General features: G+C 41.0%; 1 protein-coding gene across 6 annotated transcripts in view; it reads right to left on the bottom strand.

The window, feature by feature from the left end:
- grin1b (glutamate receptor, ionotropic, N-methyl D-aspartate 1b) overlaps nucleotides 1–20,000 on the bottom strand; it is a 65,724-nt gene that overhangs the window by 29,209 nt on the left and 16,515 nt on the right. For 5 of the 6 annotated variants that reach the window (XM_042420231.1, XM_042420232.1, XM_042420230.1 and 2 more), the window contains 5 exons: nucleotides 12,827–12,924; nucleotides 12,506–12,627; nucleotides 3,354–3,528; nucleotides 1,405–1,555; nucleotides 448–534 (listed from right to left, as the gene is read on the bottom strand). In XM_042420231.1, coding sequence (XP_042276165.1) covers nucleotides 448–534; nucleotides 1,405–1,555; nucleotides 3,354–3,528; nucleotides 12,506–12,627; nucleotides 12,827–12,924 — 633 coding nt within the window. Of the gene's footprint in view, nucleotides 1–447; nucleotides 535–1,404; nucleotides 1,556–3,353; nucleotides 3,529–12,505; nucleotides 12,628–12,826; nucleotides 12,925–16,266; nucleotides 16,870–20,000 lie in introns of those variants that run through there. The other variant, XM_042420235.1, reaches the window with a different exon arrangement.

Raw genomic sequence — 20,000 nt, 5'->3', positions numbered from 1 at the left:
AGTGTCTCAGAGTATTTTCACCCATTAAATGTCCTTGCATTATAAATTCAGCTGCTCCCTTCACTTCCTCTTAATAAGACTCAGTGAATATTGGTCTATCATCCAAAAAAGAACTAAGGTATTTACCATCACTTGAAAAAATTGCCCTGGAAATGATCCAAAATGTCCCCAAAACATATTTCATGAGGGCAAAAAAAGCCCTTGTAAAAAATATTTAATCTCCTGCCAGTTACGTAAGCGGATGATGGAACAGTATTTAATCTAAATAATGTAAACTAGGGTTCACCGTCATGAAACCAAAGAATTTCAAATATACATTTCTCCCGTTTTGGTTTTTACAGAGCAGATGTGTTGCTGTAGGAGACAAAAAGGCAGTTTAATCTCATTTCATTTCATATCTTTATACGCAGCTGCTGAAAACCTTCACAGCAGCAGCTACAGTCGTACCTTCAGTTTAGTCGACATCTGGTATCCAACTGGTTTCTCTGTCTCTCCTCCAGGCCAGATGATCTTCCTCTGAGGGTTCATCACAACCTGAAACACACACAAACACACACTCATGTCATGTTGTTGCAGGCAGGTCTCACTGTGACAAGCTGACTAAATGGCAGCATCAATACTGCATCTGTACATTCATAGTTAAAGACACTAAACACACACACACACACACGTTTGTTCTTCTATCCTTGTGAGGACCCTCGCTGACATGATTAATTCCCCAGCCGCTTGCTCTAAACCAGAGCTCCGTATCGGGGCTGGGAACTATTTTTTCTGACCCGGACTGCTTTTGAGTGACACGTCGCTGTCACGTCTTCTCACCTGTCGTCTTTTAGCCGCCTGCTAGTCGCCACGGTTAACGAGGTTGTTGTCAGATGTAGAAGCTCCGGTTGAAAAAGTAAGGATTGATTTTATGTTCAGTCATGACTGGTTCTTACGACAGGTTGTCATCAAATGTATAACCAAGAGTAACCAGGTGTAACTGGTTTTAACCAGTAATAACCAGTTTTAACCAGTTTTAACCAGGTGTAACTGGTTTTAACCAGTAATAACCAGGTGTAACTGGTTTTAACCAGTTTTAACCAGTTTTAACCAGTTTTAACCGGGTGTGACCGAGTGTGACCAGATGTGACCAGATGTGACCAGGTGTGACCGGGTGTGACCGAGTGTGACCAGATGTGACCAGATGTGACCAGATGTGACCGGGTGTGACCGGGTGTGACCAGATGTGACCAGGTGTGACCAGGTGTGACCGGGTGTGACCGGGTGTGACCAGGTATGACCAGGTGTGACCAGGTGTGACCAGGTATGACCAGGTGTGACCAGATGTGACCAGGTGTGACCAGGTGTGACCAGGTGTTACCAGGTGTGACCAGGTGTGACCAGGTGTTACCAGGTGTGCCTTACCTGCGACCCGTTGAAGACTCCGACCTGGACGAGGCGACCCGGTTTCTGCTGGTAGTTCAGGATGCTGTACGTGGCGAAGCGCCGGTCGCCGTCGTCGTTAAACTCGATCCGTCCCGTCAGGCCATCAGGATACTTGGATGACATCAGCACCCTGGGCAGCCAATCAGAGAGCCGGAAAGTCAAGAGTTTTGTTTTGTTTGTTTTATTTTTTTTTACTTTTAGTTTTGACATTTTTTATTCAGAATTTAAAGATGACAATGACTTAAGTTGAGTAAGAACAGGTCACATGACGTCTCTGCTGCGATACTGGAACACACACAGCCAATAAAACTGATTCATCTTGACGGAGGATATGTAGGTCACACAGACAGGAGGAGCAGTGACACAACTGGGATAATAAACCTCTCTGTCAGTATGACTGGAAGCTGAATCCAGATCAGTTTAGTGAAGCGTCTCTCGCTCTGATCTCAGCTTTTATCTCCAGCTGACGGTGGAGGACATGAAGAGAAACACTCTCTGAAACCTCCACTGAATAAACTCATAAATACACAGCGGACACGCAACGCTGAGAACGGAGGAGCACAGAGAAGATTTCCTTCCTCGCCTCATCCTGTGATGTTCATTCTGTCTACTGCTAACATGTTGATGTTTAGCAGGTATCATGTTCGCTGTGTTGGTTTTCCTGATTAGCACCAGTGATGGAAAGTAACTAAGTACATTTAGTCAAGTGCAGTACTCTGAGGTACTTGTGTTTTACTTGAGTATTTCCATGTGATGCTACTTTCTACATTTCAGAGGGAAATATTGTACTTTCTACTCCACTACATTTATTTGACAGCTTTAGTTACTTTTCAGATGAAGATTTGACACAATGGATAATATAACAAGCTTTTAAAATACAACACATTGTTAAAGATGAAACCAGTGGTTTCCAACCTTTTTGTCTTTTGACGTCTTACAAAAAGCAGTGTGTAGTCGGGGTCACATTTCACATGTCTATGAGTTGTTAACAGCTCCACCAAATATTGATTTTTCCCTCTAAACTTCTCACATGCTTTCATTTCAATAAATGTTCAAATGATCCAATATTTCAGCAAAAATCAAAGATTAGAGAAAAAGTCCAAAAACTGAAAACAGATTTGTGTATCAGAACTTTGTTTTTTCTTCTTTCCTCTCCCATTAATCATCTCACCACCCCTCAGATTTATCTGCTGACCCTTTGGAGGGGCCCGACCCCTAGGTTGGGAACCACTGGACTAAACTAGCTAACTGTATATAAAGTAGTGTAAACTAGCTCCACCTCCAGCAGCTACAACAGTAACATGCTGCTCTAACACTGATGCTTCACTATTAATAATCTAATGATGTCATATATAATAATATATCAGTCAGAGGGACCAAACCACTACTTTTACTGCAATACTTTAACTACATCAAGCTCATAATACTTATGTACTTTTACTGCAATACTTTAACTACATCAAGCTCATAATACTTATGTACTTTTACTGCAATACTTTAACTACATCAAGCTCATAATACTTATGTACTTTTACTGCAATACTTTAACTACATCAAGCTCATAATACTTATGTACTTTTACTGCAATACTTTAACTACATCAAGCTCATAATACTTATGTACTTTTACTGCAATACTTTAACTACATCAAGCTCATAATACTTATGTACTTTTACTGTAGTAGGATTTTTCATGCAGGACTTTTACTTGTAATGGAGTATTTTTACGTCGTTGTATTGGTACTTTTACTGCAGTAAAGGATCTGAGTACTTCTTCCACTGTTGATCAGCACTTAACACAAAGTGCAGCTGTGAGCAAATTTTAAAAGCACATGAAAACACACTTAGAGTTCTCTTCTGTAATTTGCTAATCATAAGCACTGAACCGTGTTGACCTCTGACCTCTGACCTGTTGGCGTTGGTACTGACCGTTTGAAGAGCGGCCCGGTCCTCCAGATGTTGGTGTTACCCACGCAGCCTCGTGGTGGCTCTGTGATGTTCTCCTTCTCAAACAACTCCTGCAGGGACTGAGCCACCACCGCCACGGCGTCCGTGATGTGAGCCGACTCGTTCTTACCGTTAATCAGCTGGAGGCCCAGCAGGCCTGCACCACACACACACATCAACACACACACATAAACACACACAGCAGAGAGAGACGTTACACACAGCAGGGAGCTAAACAGACTGCAGACTGAAAACTGCCCTCATTCATACAGACGCTAATTAAACTCTCACACACGCTGAAATTAATTTTACACATGTAATTAAAAGAGTGCTTCAGTGTAATTCAAGCACACACACACACACACACACACACACACACACGCTCTCAGGGCTTCAGGCGTCAGGTCAGTGTTCAGTAATACCAAACTGCATGCTGGGAGTTCACTCTGAGAATCACAGCGTTTGTCTCTCAGGACAGAAAAAGCCTCACTGGGACGTTATGAACTGTGTCTGGTGTTTTCCTTCAGCAGAAACTCGTCACACTGCAACGAAAAGTGTCCACATCTGTCCTCCAGCTGACTGACAACAGCTGGCTAACACTGTTAGCATTCCCCACTGAAACCACTGACAACAGCTGGCTAACACTGTTAGCATTCCCCACTGAAACCACTGACAACAGCTGGCTAACACTGTTAGCATTCCCCACTGAAACCACTGACAACAGCTGGCTAACACTGTTAGCATCCCCTACTGAAACCACTGACAACAGCTGGCTAACACTGTTAGCATCCCCTACTGAAACCACTGACAACAGCTGGCTAACACTGCTAGCATTCCCCACTGAAACCACTGACAACAGCTGGCTAACACTGCTAGCATTCCCCACTGAAACCACTGACAACAGCTGGCTAACACTGCTAGCATTCCCCACTGAAACCACTGACAACAGCTGGCTAACACTGTTAGCATCCCCTACTGAAACCACTGACAACAGCTGGCTAACACTGCTAGCATTCCCCACTGAAACCACTGACAACAGCTGGCTAACACTGCTAGCATTCCCCACTGAAACCACTGACAACAGCTGGCTAACGCTGTTAGCATTACCCACTGAAACCACTGACAACAGCTGGCTAACACTGTTAGCATTCCCCACTGAAACCATGTAGCTAACATTCCCTCCTGGAGTAAAGTTAGCTGATGTTCCTCCCTGAAACTACCAGTTTCACTCAGCTAACTTATTTCCCTGAACCTTCTGTGCAGTCAGATAATATTCATACATGAAATATGCGACAGTTAGCTAGCATTTCTAACATAAGTCACAAAGCTCTCTGTAGTTAGCTTTTAATCTCTGATCTTAATCTAAATATAACAATTTAATTAATAACAATTAATAAACTTTAAACCAAAATTAAACCATCTCTAGACTCATATGTTTTTTTTTTTTTAACATAAACTGAATGTTTGGTGGCTAATCACGGCTCCTCAAGGGAACATTTGTCACTGAATCAGTCAATCATCAACTGTCCTGTTTACAGCTCCAAACTGAAACAAATGAGCACTCATTCTGTAGCATTCCTGATTAAAATAAAATGTCCCGTAATCACAAAAAACATTGGCTTTCCTAAATGAAACTAACATGCCCGGCTGGGTGTTCTAATTAAAATCTGGAGGTTACAGCCTACCAGCTTTTCTAATTAAAATGAACGTGTTCGACACTTTCTAATGAGGAATGCTAACAGTTCGAGCAGACTGTTGCTCAGTTAGCTGAAGCACCAATGCAGAAACTTTTTCCTTATAATGTGACGAGAGTTTGGTGAAGAAAAACAACATCAAAATCCATAATGTCACAGTACTGCTTCACAGGTTTCTTTTTAGGGGATTGTTTCAGAAGTAACCTCTGCATGATGCTGTCAACCTGCACAGGTACAAGGGGGTGGACACAATAACAGGAACACCTGTACAATCCAACACAACATCCCTGCAGCGCAAACAACTGTTGACATGCTTGGTGGTAAATCTGTGAGGCTGTAGAGTTGTTGTAGTTTTGGGTTGTATTATACTTCAGGTGTTCCTGTTATTCTGTTCAATCTCTGTATTTAATCCAACCTAGAAAAAAAAAGTTGTGGTCCAACCATTCTTGCCCTGGTGTCTCAAGTCGTGGTATTTGATTTTGTTTTTAAGAGTAGTTTTATATTTGTATGAAGTCATATACACTCAGTAAGCACTTTACTGGGAACACCTGTGTAATCTAATGCAATGCAATACAACAGCTCTGCCATAAATTCTACTTTTACGAAACGTCTACGTTTTCATTTTTTGTTGACATTGTCAGAAAGGAGATAATTCTACTTTATGTTTATTATTGAGGTCGTAGTGTGTGCTGGTGCACTGGAGTGCATCATATTGGAGTGTTCCTAATATTTTGCCTACTTCATGTATGTTAATGGAATGGGCAAAATATTAGGAACCCACCCACTACCATCTGAGTGTAGATAGTAAACATGTCAGTATAGACAGCCGCTCATTATCTCTTCATATTGGGACATTAAGTCTAAAAGCTGCTGCAACAGATACGAACCAAAATTCGGATCGAAAAATGTTAAAATCTCTCATGCATGCGATCCGAGACAAAACTGTACACTTTGATTTTATTTTTGCACAACTGGCCATCTACTGAGTCTCTTTAAACTCTAGTGAAAATTATGATATTTAGCTTTTTTAACCCTCCTGTTGTCCTCGGGTCAATTTTGACCCGGGAGGACAACAGGTGTCATTATTCGCTGTCATTAAAAAATTGAAATAGTTTTAAAACACTATCCTGACTAAACTTTTACATATACCAGTCTGCCATAATCCATCAACATGTTTTCCTCTGATCTCAACTAGTTAAAATTATTCATTTAAATTCCTCCTGGGTCAAAATTGACCCGAGGAGAACAGGAGGGTGAAGAGGATGATGAGTTTCACCGACTGGCATCATAATGTTTTTATTTGTCTACAGGGACTTCAGTCCATCATGAACATGGGCAGGTGACAATATTTACATCTCAAAGACCACCATGGCTAAATACTTTTTTTTATGTAATGATTTGTGTGACAGTGGACATAAAAAGGCTTTACTGTAAGTGTGCCAGAGTGCCAAGAGACTGTTTTACATCTGCAGTGATTGCCAATATTCTGTTTGTTTTGATCCTTGACTCAACTGTGCACAAGATACAATATTCAAGATTTTTAGATGTGTGCGCTTTTACTTTTCACTACATCAGCAGTCTCTACTGAAAGTGTAATTTGAGATTAAAATATTGTTTATTCTCTGATAAACTCTCTGATAATCAGACTGAACCGTCGCTGTGGGCAGTGATTCAGAGTTTAACCAGGCTACATGTCAGCTGCTGGTGCTGACTGTCTTTATTTCATGGTCTTGTAACATCATTAAAGGGACACAGATTTCATCAATCAAACCACTTTTTGGTTTGGACACAATTTGGAAGGACCAACAGAAGCCCATGAAATATTGGTGTGCAGACACATACAGATTTAACAACCTGTTTGGTTTTTTTGAGAATATCTTGCACATAAATTCAGAGTTGGTGTGAAATAACTCAACAGTGTGAAGTCCTGCTAGCTCCCCCTGAAGGTTGCAGTGTTTATTACAACAACAAACATCCTGATGATTAGCAAAAAAATCCTCATAACTTTAGGTATCTAGTAAGTGAACCTTGAGTTAAGAGTTTTGTGTTTTGTGTCAAACTTTTATTGTGAAGGTCAAGAATGAACAGTGATCTAAAGGATTCATCCTCTGGAGAGCAGGAAGGAGCATTTAATGCAAATCAAAGATAAATTCTCTGCTGGTCGTTGTTCTCTCTTTGGATAAGAAAGAAAATAATAAAATGAAAGTTATATGTAAACAGGTTAATGATCTGAAACGATTCCATAAAAAGAAACCTCAAATTTCTCCAACAAGAGACAAAACAGCTGAGGATTATTTTCAGAGTGCAGTCTTTGCTACACTTTTAAGAAAATGATGGATAATTTTTGGACACATCTGCAGTTGGGGAGAGACACGGGGATGTGTTGAAAAATGACACGTCATTTTTAAGAGTGCAGCTTCTGGCTGGTGAGGATGTTTTCTGAAACAAAAAGCCACAGCAACAAGACGGGGAGCCGATTACCCAGCAGCCAGAGAGCCAGATGCTGATCAATGTCTACCTTTCTGTTTGGAAATGTCAAATCTGACGTGAGTTCACAGAGAGTTAAACTTCTTTAGACCATTAACTACAAAGCCATAAAGTGTAGTTTCACTGCTGAGCATTTTCCAAATCATCCATCTGTTATTAGATTGATTTCCATCCATTGTTGGATGACTGAGATTGAGATCATAGTTTAAATGTTCAGGAGTGATGGAAAAGGAGCTGTAGCTTGTAATTAGGGGGCTAAGTCATGTAAAAGTTACTGTAACTGTAAATGTAAGTCCTTTATGTCCTCTGAGTGTAGAAGCTGTCAGAGGTCAGAAACACTTCAGCAGAGTGAAATATGGGGTCATAAAGGGTCAAACATGCTGTAATATGGTAAACTACATGTTCAAAAGTATTTGGACAGCTGAATATTGGGCATTAATGTTATTGGGCATTAATAGTGAACTGGGAAAATGATCTATTTTCCAATGGATCTGGAGTCTGTAGCAGCAGCTGTTCATGAGTTCAAACTTCTCCTCGATATAACGTCATTGTTTACTCAATCCACTAAATTAATCTGGTTGTTACGTAGAGACGTGTAATTACTAAATATTTACAACTACTAACCGCAGGTGGAACTGTTGCTAAGCTAGCAGAATGAACCAACTGACGTTAGCATGCTAATATCTGAGTCGTTTAGACTGAAGAGTAAAAGAGGTCATATGGAATATGATTGACATATCTGACCTGACACTTTACATTTCACAGAAAAAAAACACAATAAACACATACCTAAACCAGTAACATTAGACTAAATGACCGAATAACATCAGTTAGCTTAGCATAATCTCACTGTAAACTGCTACTAATTCTGAAACACAAATATTTCTGCAGGTATGCAGATAGAAATAAAACAAAGTCACACCTACATTCACAAAGGATTGGCAGCTCCGTTTATTTTATCTTTTGGCCCCTAAAACTGTTTTGGAAAACATTTTCGGAAGTTAAGTACAGCTTGTGATGATTCAGTCACTTCCTGTTTACATAGTTGGTTGCTTCTGACTGGATGGCGCTACATATGTTTCCTAGCAACTAGTTTTAATAGTGCAACCTGAGGAAAGAGCTGTAAGAACACTGTTGTCTAGTATATGATTGTATGCTGCAGCATTAAGACTAACAGACCCAGAGCAAAGCAGGTGTCCACATACTTTTGGCCACACAATGTTTATCTTTTTATCTATCACGCTGTCATCTGGCTGACTGAGTAATCTGCCGTCTGTGATAAACGCTGCCCCCTCCCTGACAGGGCAGGCTCCTTGGTGCAGTGGGCGGGGTCTCTGTCGACCAATGGCAGAGGGCAAAGCATCAAGCAGGAAACAGGAAGCAGCGGCGGCATCTTACCAGTGTTTGTTCAGACACACGTCACGGTAACCACAGCAACACTAGCTGTCAGTCAACAACACCCCCCCACCCTGAACCTGAATACAGCTTAACCCCCCACCCCCCCTACCCCCCCGCTCCCCCTTCCCCATAGCAGCACATGTTATTGGCTTGTCTACTGTGAACGGGCAGACGGGCGGGCGGACGACACACACTATAGAAATGAAACAAACAAAAAGATGTTAGACACATTTAAAGCCACAGTTACCATGAGCCAGAAAGAAAACAGTGGTTAGGAACCTTTAAACATGTTGGGTTTTTTTGTTTGTTTGTTTTTCTTGAATGTTTAAACGTTCAACCAGCAGTCAGAAGAAACCAGAGAGAGAAACACACCAGGATGCTGAGAAGCTAACTGGCTGTGATGAGGATTAGCTTCCTACATCAGAGACCTACAGCACTACCAGAGAGACAGAGAGAGCAGCCATGTTTCCATCCAATCATTTTCATGCTCAAGAAGAAGATGAACAAAATGGCTACATTTTTAAAATCTTACTTAATGTTTCAATTGTCTTTCCACTCACATGTTTTATCTTTTCAGTAAACAGCTGATGCTTTTAAATTAGACCACCCATCAGCTAACAACACCTTAGTAATCACTCAAAGACACAGGAGAAACCATCCCAAACACCCTAGCCACCACCTACTGATGCCATAGCAACCATCAAAACCACCAGTAATCCATCACCCAAACTAATACAACAACAATAACTCTCCTCATTTCTTTATTTCAATTAGTTTTTCTTGATTTCTACTACTTCTACTACGATGCTAACACTAACAAGTCTACCACTGTGACTGACACAATGTACATCCTGGCGGCCATTAAGAAATTATCCATCTCACCCCCAGTAACAGAATACCCTAGTAACCACCTAGCAACATCCTAAAAACCAACCCAGCAACCACCTAGCAGCACCTTAGCAGTTAACCTGGTAACCACCTACTAATGTCCAAGTAACCACCTACTAATGTCCAGGAAACAACCTACTAATGTCCAAGTAACAACCTACTAATGTCCAGGAAACAACCTACTAATGTCCAAGTAACCACCTACTAATGTCCAGGAAACAACCTACTAATGTCCAAGTAACAACCTACTAATGTCCAGGAAACAACCTACTAATGTCCAAGTAACCACCTACTAATGTCCAGGAAACAACCTACTAATGTCCAAGTAATCACCTACTAATGTCCAGGTAACAACCTACTAATGTCCAGGTAACAACCTACTAATGTCCAAGTAACAACCTACTAATGTCCAAGTAACAACCTACTAATGTCCAGGAAACAACCTACTAATGTCCAAGTAATCACCTACTAATGTCCAGGTAACAACCTACTAATGTCCAGGAAACAACCTACTAATGTCCAGGTAACAACCTTCTAATGTCCGGGTAACCACCTATTAACATCCGGGTAACCACCTACTAATGTCCAGGTAACCACCTACTAATGTCCAGGTAACCACCTACTAATGTCCAGGAAACAACCTACTAATGTCCGGGTAACCACCTACTAATGTCCAGGTAACAACCTACTAATGTCCAGGTAACAACCTACTAATGTCCAGGAAACAACCTACTAATGTCCAGGTAACAACCTACTAATGTCCAAGTAACCACCTACTAATGTCCAGGTAACAACCCACTAATGTCCAGGAAACAACCTACTAATGTCCAGGTAATCACCTACTAATGTCCAGGTAACAACCTACTAATGTCCAGGTAACCACCTACTAATGTCCAGGTAATCACCTACTAATGTCCAGGTAACAACCTACTAATGTCCAGGTAACCACCTACTAATGTCCAGGTAACAACCTACTAATGTCCAGGAAACCACCTACTAATGTCCAGGTAATCACCTACTAATGTCCAGGTAACAACCTACTAATGTCCAGGTAATCACCTACTAATGTCCAGGTAACAACCTACTAATGTCCAGGTAACCACCTACTAATGTCCAGGTAACAACCTACTAATGTCCAGGAAACCACCTACTAATGTCCAGGTAATCACCTACTAATGTCCAGGTAACAACCTACTAATGTCCAGGTAATCACCTACTAATGTCCAGGTAACAACCTACTAATGTCCAGGTAATCACCTACTAATGTCCAGGTAACAACCTACTAATGTCCAAGTAATCACCTACTAATGTCCAGGTAACCACCTACTAATGTCCAGGTAATCACCTACTAATGTCCAGGTCCCAACCTACTAATGTCCAGGTCCCAACCTTCTAATGTCCGGGTAACCACCTATTAACATCCGGGTAACCACCTACTAATGTCCAGGTAACCACCTACTAATGTCCAGGTAACAACCTACTAATGTCCAGGAAACAACCTACTAATGTCCAGGAAACAACCTACTAATGTCCAAGTAATCACCTACTAATGTCCAGGTAACAACCTACTAAGGTCCAGGAAACAACCTACTAATGTCCAGGTAACAACCTTCTAATGTCCGGGTAACCACCTATTAACATCCGGGTAACCACCTACTAATGTCCAGGTAACCACCTACTAATGTCCAGGTAACAACCTACTAATGTCCAGGAAACAACCTACTAATGTCCAGGAAACAACCTACTAATGTCCAAGTAACCACCTACTAATGTCCAAGTAACCACCTACTAATGTCCAGGTAACAACCTCCTAATGTCCGGGTAACCACCTATTAACATCCGGGTAACCACCTACTAATGTCCAGGTAACAACCTACTAATGTCCGGGTAACCACCTATTAACATCCGGGTAACAACCTACTAATGTCCAGGTAATCACCTACTAATGTCCAGGTAATCACCTACTAATGTTCAGGTAATCACCTACTAATGTCCAGGTAATCACCTACTAATGTCCAGGTAACAACCTACTAATGTCCAGGAAACCACCTACTAATGTCCAGGTAATCACCTACTAATGTCCAGGTAACAACCTACTAATGTCCAGGTAACCACCTACTAATGTCCAGGTAACAACCTACTAATGTCCAGGTAATCAAGTTTCCACATCACACTTGTGTAAGTTGCATACTGGACCATGATTGGCTCCAAACTAGTTGTGATGTCACAAATCATGCTCATTGGATACACCTCTTAAAGTTAGATTTTCAGAGAAACTTTCCACTTTCAGCAGATGAATGTGAAAACAAACTCTTTTTGACCAACACTCATCAAATTCAGTTCACTTTCAAAACCTCAGACCTGCCAGTACAAGTACAGAAACAAAAGCATAACAGTTTTAACAAACGTTCGTCTACTTTTCCCTGCAGGTCAACATGTGACATTGTTCATCACAGGTTCAGGTGTTGACCTGAGGAGCTACATGCTGCACAGCCCTTTCTTCACACCAAAATAACTAATGGCAACACCTGCATCAACTTAAATGTTATTTTTTGCAAAATGTTTTTTAAGAATTAGGCTAAGAGTTGGATGGAAGCAGAGCGACAGAGAGACAGAGAGAATCTCACAGAGGAGGAAGAGGAAGAGGAGGAGGAGGGGTCGACGTACCATCTGGAGCGTCACTCAGAGCTTTGCCCGTCATCTCTCTCTCTCCGACCAGCCAGACATAACCAGAGCCGGTCATGTTGAGCTGACGAGCTGCTTTATACACTGCTGCAGCTTCGTCCTCACTGCAAACAAACAAACAAAAAGAGTAAACAGTCGTGTACTGTGGACGTCTGCAGGTTTTTCACAGTCCAGCAAGTGTACTAACACCAACCTTATTTTTAAGTAGCAATTTTCCAAAACGAAATTGTGAATGCTTAGTAATAACTAGCAACCAACTTCCCAAACGACCCCAGTTCACCACCCAGAACACCTCATACAAACCTGGCAGACAGGATGATGACTCGGGCTTCCAGGTCTTTGGCCTCCAGCAGCAGAGCTGTCAGGTTGGTTTCTGGGCTGAACAGCAGCACCTTCTCCGCCTGAAGGACCACCGCGCAGGGCGACAGGTGACAGTGCAGGACATTCAGATACACAGCAGAACAAAACACGACAGAACACATCATAGGACAAACATCATTAGCTCTGAACCATCACAGTCCCCTCCCCTCCCCACCCACAGACCCTGTCCCTGTGACCCCAGCCTCGACCATGCTTCCTCTCACCCACGCCACCACGGGAGGAGGGGGGCGGGGCCAGAAAATGGAGAGAAAAAAAGTGTTCAAGATCTGCTGAACTCAAAGAAAACTCAAACTTCGAAGCTTGAATACAAAGAAGGAGGGGCAAAAAGTTGTGCGTGGTGTGGTGGCACATGCAAACTGAGGCGCTTTCAAGAGTTCAACCAACCAACCAATCAGGGACGTGCATGTTAGAGAGCGCTGATGCAACTGCAAATTAAAAAAAAAGTCTCGAGTGGAGAGAAGGAAGAAGGGGGGGGAGGAAGGCGGGGGAGGAGAAAAAGAAAAGGAGGTTTGATGTTGCAGAGAGGAGTGAGAGGATCCTGGTGGGTGGGGCTCCTCAGATCTGCAGACAGAGCCAAGCCTCAGCCCGACTGCATGCAACCCTTCACATGGAAGAAACTCAGGGGGGGGGAGGAGGAGGAGGAGGAGGAGGAAGAGGAAGGGCGTCTCTCCTGCGAGTGTGAACCCATTCCCGGTGTGCAGGAATCATGAAAAATCAAAAGAAAGGAAAGAGATGGTGGAGAAAAGACGTGCCACCAGGATAAGAGTCTATCTCTGGAGTTGGGTTGGATTTTGGGCGGGCGGGGCTAACTGGTGTTTGGCTACTACTGGGCGAGCTCAGAGATTGGTTGGGCGGCGTGCATCATTTGACCATGCAAAGTTTATACCTTGGGTGTTCTCCTGAAGTCAAAGTTCTGTTGGTCGAGGTTTTCATAGTTCCTGTTTTTAGTCTGATGGGTAATGTGCACAGAGAAAATATGCAGACACAGAAGAAGATTATAGACAGTCAGAGAAATGGGGGGCAGCAAAGCATCCAACAAATGACTGAGTTTTGTTTTGTTTTTCACTTTTCTGCTTCAAATCAGGAGGCTGGGGGGACGCCGGAGCACGCAAACACATCGCAGACAGTCCACCTGTCTGTCCACCTGTCTGTCCACCTGTCTGTCCACCTGTCTGTCTCACAAGTTTTTGATATTTTTTCCTGAAAACAAGGAAAACGCCATCATTGACTTGTTGTTTTTATGATTTTCACTCACATTTTTTTGACTGTTCTCACACGCAAACATTAAAACCAAAACCTCCTCCCAGTTCACTGCTGATGTTTTGAGATATTTTGGTGGATTGGAGGAACAAAATTGGGAAACATGTTTTCCAATTATCCAAACATAATATAATAAATTCATAATTATGACAGTATATGACCATAAATATGCATTTTTTTACATTTCATATGTAAAATAACAAAAACCATGAGTGCACTGTATGTCGTGAATTTTAAATCATGTGATAAACATGAGAAATGTGCTTTTGCTTTTTATATAAGAGGCGTTTCAACTGTTAGCCTGGCCTTACAACAAGAAGTTAAAAGGATTAAATGGAAGGAACAATAACTTTCACTTTTCCAAACAAGTTACAAAGAAAGCATGACTATAAATTTCAACAAAGAAAACGTTCCAAATATAGAATATGAGGAGCTGTTAAAACTTTACAGTCTCTCTGTGAGTCTGTCAGTCACCTTCAGTTTATATTTAGTTTAGGAGATAAATATAAACCTGCCTGCCGCTGCACAGAGCTGCCGCTTATTTTTAGAGCAGACGGAGAACAAAGAAGCACGAAGACGGTTTGAAGAAAGAAACCTGTCGAACTCTGATCCTCGTTCTCACAAACACAAAACAGGGTTTCATCAGCTGGAGCTCAGGTGGAAAACAGGCTCTGTTTTAGCTCCATGCAAGAGATTAATACGCTAAGACTCTGAGAAAAAAGTCCTCTGTGTTTCCTCCACACACATTTCAGATGTGTGTCCAGTAGCCTACAGATTGGTCCAGGACGTGTTAGCGTAGCTTAATTGTTAGCGTTAGCGTAGCTTGCAGCACAAAGACTAAAGGCAGTAAGAAGTAGACAGAAGAGAATAAATCCTCCTTCCAACAACTCCAAAGCATTTGCTAACATTTTATGTCATGCAAACCAACAATACAGTGAACACTAATTGCTGTGTACCATTAACTCTTAAAGGTCAGTTAAAAAAGAGACACTGCTAGCTCACTAAGAACTTATCACACTGCTAATTTAGCACAGAACTGAGTTCAGACAGTTACTGTTAACCAGCTAACTAAAGATATACACCGACCCATAACTTGGTAGCTAGGAGCGCTAACTACATCCTGTGTGTCAGGGTACAACAAGCTAGTTAGCTAAACACTAAATGAAGCAGCTGCTGACTTAGCAGTGTTAGCTTGCGTTATGATACGCTATATGATAACGGTTTCATTAAGGTTGCTGTTGTCAGTTAGCCGAGCTACATTAAAAGAGAAAAACGTCTGTCTGAGCGACATGTTGTTTATTAAACAGGTGTAAAAATTGAAAATGTAAAAATGAGACGTGGTTTCAGCAGCAGTTAATATATATATTATATATATTTTAATGGGGATAATTCAGCTTAATCAGCATCATTATCACCATCAGAGAACTGTTGTCTGTTGGCCAATTTCCCTCCAAAACAGCAGTTTTGAATGTAAATCCGTCGCTGTTATCATTGTAAACTCCATATATGCTAGAAACTAAAAAAGGATTAGTGAAGAGTCAAATGTCTTAATCTCATTAAAATCTTAATATTGAACAACTGAAAGAAACAAACTGACATGTAGAGATGTGATTTTAAAACCAAACCAAATACCCTTTTTTGGAAAAAATCCCTAAAATGTATTCAGCTAATTCCTCAGAAACGGGGAAGTAACAGTACGGAGTCTGTCAGATTCACCTCATCATATATAATAATATATCAGTCAGAGGGACCAAACCACTACTTTTACTACAATACTTTAACTACATCAAGCTCATAATACTTATGTACTTTTACTGCAATACTTTAACTACATCAAGCTCATAATACTTATGTACTTTTACTGCAATACTTTAACTACATCAAGCTCATAATACTTATGTACTTTTACTGCAATACTTTAACTACATCAAGCTCATAATACTTATGTACTTTTACTGCAATACTTTAACTACATCAAGCTCATAATACTTATGTACTTTTACTATAGGAGGATTTTTCATGCAGGACTTTTACTTGTAATGGAGTATTTTTACATTGCTGTATTGGTACTTTAACTTAAATAAAGGATCTGAATACTTCACCTTAATAGAAAACATTTATGTCAAAAAACAACAGGCTGTTATAGAAGACGACTCCTGACTGTGCATCAGTAAAGTGCAGTAAACCAGAGTTTTGCCTCAGTTTCAGTGAAGCTTGATTTCACTGGAGAAGCGAGCTGTGACTTTCTTCTCTGGAAACTTCCTCTGATGTTAAGCCGGTGTGGCAGCGGAGCGTCCCATTAGTCCTCGACTCAATCCGCTCCAAATGTTAATCTCATTAAATTTACATCCTGTCGCAGAGTCCCCAAACAGCACAGACACTCTGCTTTTATAAAGCTCTCCTGTCTGTCTGTCTGTCTGTCTGTCTGTCTGACTGACTGTTAAATAAATGGTACATTTATTTTTTAAAGTCCAGATGTAAACATGAGATGTAGCCGTGCTCTTGCTGCTGTCATGTAGTTTTATGTTACCGCTTGTTTGTTCCTGACTGAACACATGAAAGATCCTGCAGTAAACAGCCAGTAAAGTGTAAATCTGTCTTTTATTTGATGGATCAGAATATGCTCAGATTTACTGTGAAGCAGCTGCAGGTAACAGACCTGCATGAGGAGGTCACGTTAGCCAAACGCTAACGAAACTAAAATTGTGTGAATGTATATTTGTATGTTTTGTAACTGACTTATTAATATCATTATATGCTGATAAAATATGTTGAAAATACTATAATGTTGTTAAATTATGATTTTTTTAAATAATTGAATTATTTGAACATTTTGCAGGTATCTGATTGGCTCATATGAAACACCTCTCTCCTCCTGATTGGTCATTGCTGTTAAATGTTACTTGGCCTCAGTTTTTTGTCCCGTGTGCGCTCATTCTTCTCTCTTGGGCAGTTTAACCGAGCGGGGCGCGTACCTTTGCCCCCGCTCAGAGCCCAGAAGCCCCACCCGGCTGTGATGTGACGGCCTTTATATCAAACAGCCCCCCCCCCCCCCCCCGCTGCACTCACACACAGAGCTGAGCGGCTCGCTGTCTTCTGTTTATTCAAAGTTTATTAATTTTAAATGTGGCAAAGTAGAAATTATTGATAATATAATAATAAAAACTGTATTTCTTAGCCATTACAGATAATTCCATCCCGTCAAAGCTTTTCTAGCCAGACGTTAAAGCCTTTCATGGCTGAATTTATTGTTCAGTAAGTAGAAATGATTCTAATTTGACTTGTAGTTTTGTTTTGTCTCATTTCATCATCAGAATAACTGTTGTTGTGTTGGTTCAGTATGTTTGAGGGTGAGCGAGTACAGCCTCTGTGCTGCTGTGATATTTATCATTATTACATTATGAATCACAGCAGATGAATGTTTAATTCAGAAACAACACACACACACACACACACACACGCTGCAGTTATGTTCACCTACTTTAACTAATGTGCTGTAATATTCATGTCGGCTGCTTCTTCCGTCTCCATATTAAAACATTCTCTCCTCTAATATTCATGAAGGTCTTTGACTCTCTGCGGCTCCTCAGCGAGTCGCAACGTCACAGTCAAACTTTTCTAAACTTTAATCCAAACCGACACACTGACGACGTTTTCATCATGACGTCTTTGTGGAAAAAGGTTTGGACTGTTTTTTACTTTTAATGTTCTATTTGAAGCTCAGATTTTAAATATCTTGAAGCCTTTAACTCCGTTTTGACACACAAAATATTTATTTATGAAATTTTTCCTCGAGGCATAAATACAGAGCGTGAAAAACAAATCCAATTATTCATTTTGTGCACATAAATCACTCCGTTTTAATCTCAAATGACTCATTTGGATTTATGATTAAATCTGTGTGAAGTTTCCTTGTAAACAAACATTTGTCTTTACATCGTGTGTTTCCTTGAGCTCTAACAGAAGTGTCGACTGCTTTTCCTTCATTATAAAACACTTTTAAAGCTGATTTTTAAAGGGTTTTAAATCCTGCGTTGTTTATGTTTACTGGCTCGCAGTCTGAAGTTTCTCTTCAGTTATTCATCTGTGCACATAAATCACTAAATGACTTATCTGGACTTCTGAATTAACAACGTGTGTGCATGAATTCATGGACTGTAATATTATTAACATTTAGTATGTTTAACACAGTGTAAATCCACATATCGCCGTCCAAAAACAAAGAAAACTACGGACTGTTAGCAGCAGGCTAACAGCTGTGCTAGCTAACAGTTAGCTTAGCCTTCCTGTCTTTATGCTAAGCTAGGCTAACCATATCCTGACCATACAGACACGGTGTAGGACCAATAACTGATAATAAATAATCACAGATCAGTTTTATATCAACTGATGAATCTGATGAAGTCTTGTTTTTGACGGTTTATATTATTTCTGGGGCTGCAACAATTAGTTGATTAATCGATTAGTCTGCAACTATTTTGATAATTGAATTGTCCTTTTAGTCATTTTTTAGCTTCTCTAATGTGATGATGTGAAGTTTTTCTTTCTTAAAGTGAATATCTTTGTGTTTTGGACTGTTGTTCTGACAAAACAAGACATTTGAAGACGCTACTATGAGCTGTAAGAAATTATAAACAGGCATTTTTCACAGTTTTCTGATGTTTTATAGACAAAAACGATTAATCGATAATGAAAATAATGGTTAGTTGCAGCTCTGACATGTGGACAGACAGACTGTAAGATCAGCTGTGACAGAAACAGCTGAGATGTGTTTGCACGTCTCCGGCTCCGAGCTCCATAACTGTCGGGGTGATGAGAAACCAGACAACAGACGGAGGTGAAGAACTGAAAGGATGATGTGAACAGACGGACTGACGGACAGAGAGAGAGAGAGAGAGAGAGAGAGAGAGACAGAGAGAGAGACAGAGAGAGAGAGAGAGAGAGAGAGAGAGAGAGAGAGGACTACAGAGAGTAAAGCAAAAGGAACTAAATGTAAATAAGTTGTTTTGAACTGGAGGAAACAAAAAGTAATGAACAAAAGAGAATAAAAAGCATTCAGAGAGCTCAAGCCTCCACCAAGACTGTACAGAAATACATTAAATGTGTCACAGATCAGACTTTTATTATTCCAGTGAGAGCTGTAGTTCATAAGAAAACTGTGAAAATGTTCAAAATTCTCTAACAAAGTTATAAAACTCCTGTTTAGAAAATAAAGTGTTTAGTAACTAACGTGTCGCATGTTTCTGTTTCTGAGCGTCTGCAGAGCGATGGCGTCCAGATTTGACCTGAACAGCTGAGGAGCAACAATAATGTGTCTTCCAAAGTCCCGCTGCCACACGTTCACTTTAGTTTCAGAGTATTGATCATATTTATAGAGATGAGGAGTCAGGTTCTGTCCAATCAAACTGCTTCAAAAACAAAACTAATCTTGGTGGAGATCAGAAGAGAAATAAAAAACAAAGCAAAAGAAAAGAAGAAGAAAAGGAGCGATGAAAGAGAAGCTGCTTTGAAAACTGGCAGAAAGAAGATTAAAGCCAGGAAGGAGGGATGATGGAAGGATGATGGAGGGATGATGGAGGGGTGATGGAAGGATGATGGAGGGGTGATGGAGGGATGATGGAGGGGTGATGGAGGGATGATGGAGGGGTGATGGAGGGATGATGGAGGGATGATGGAGGGATGATGGAGGGGTGATGGAGGGATGATGGAAGGATGATGGAGGGCTGATGGAGGGATGATGGAGGGGTGATGGAGGGGTGATGGAGGGATGATGGAGGGGTGATGGAGGGGTGATGGAGGGATGATGGAGGGGTGATGGAGGGATGATGGAGGGGTG

This window comes from Thunnus maccoyii, chromosome 9 (assembly GCF_910596095.1).
Source record: "Thunnus maccoyii chromosome 9, fThuMac1.1, whole genome shotgun sequence".
NCBI classification, from domain to species: Eukaryota; Metazoa; Chordata; class Actinopteri; order Scombriformes; family Scombridae; genus Thunnus; species Thunnus maccoyii.
Note: the sequence above shows the minus strand (reverse complement) of the source record. Positions and strands in the feature narration are given on the sequence as shown.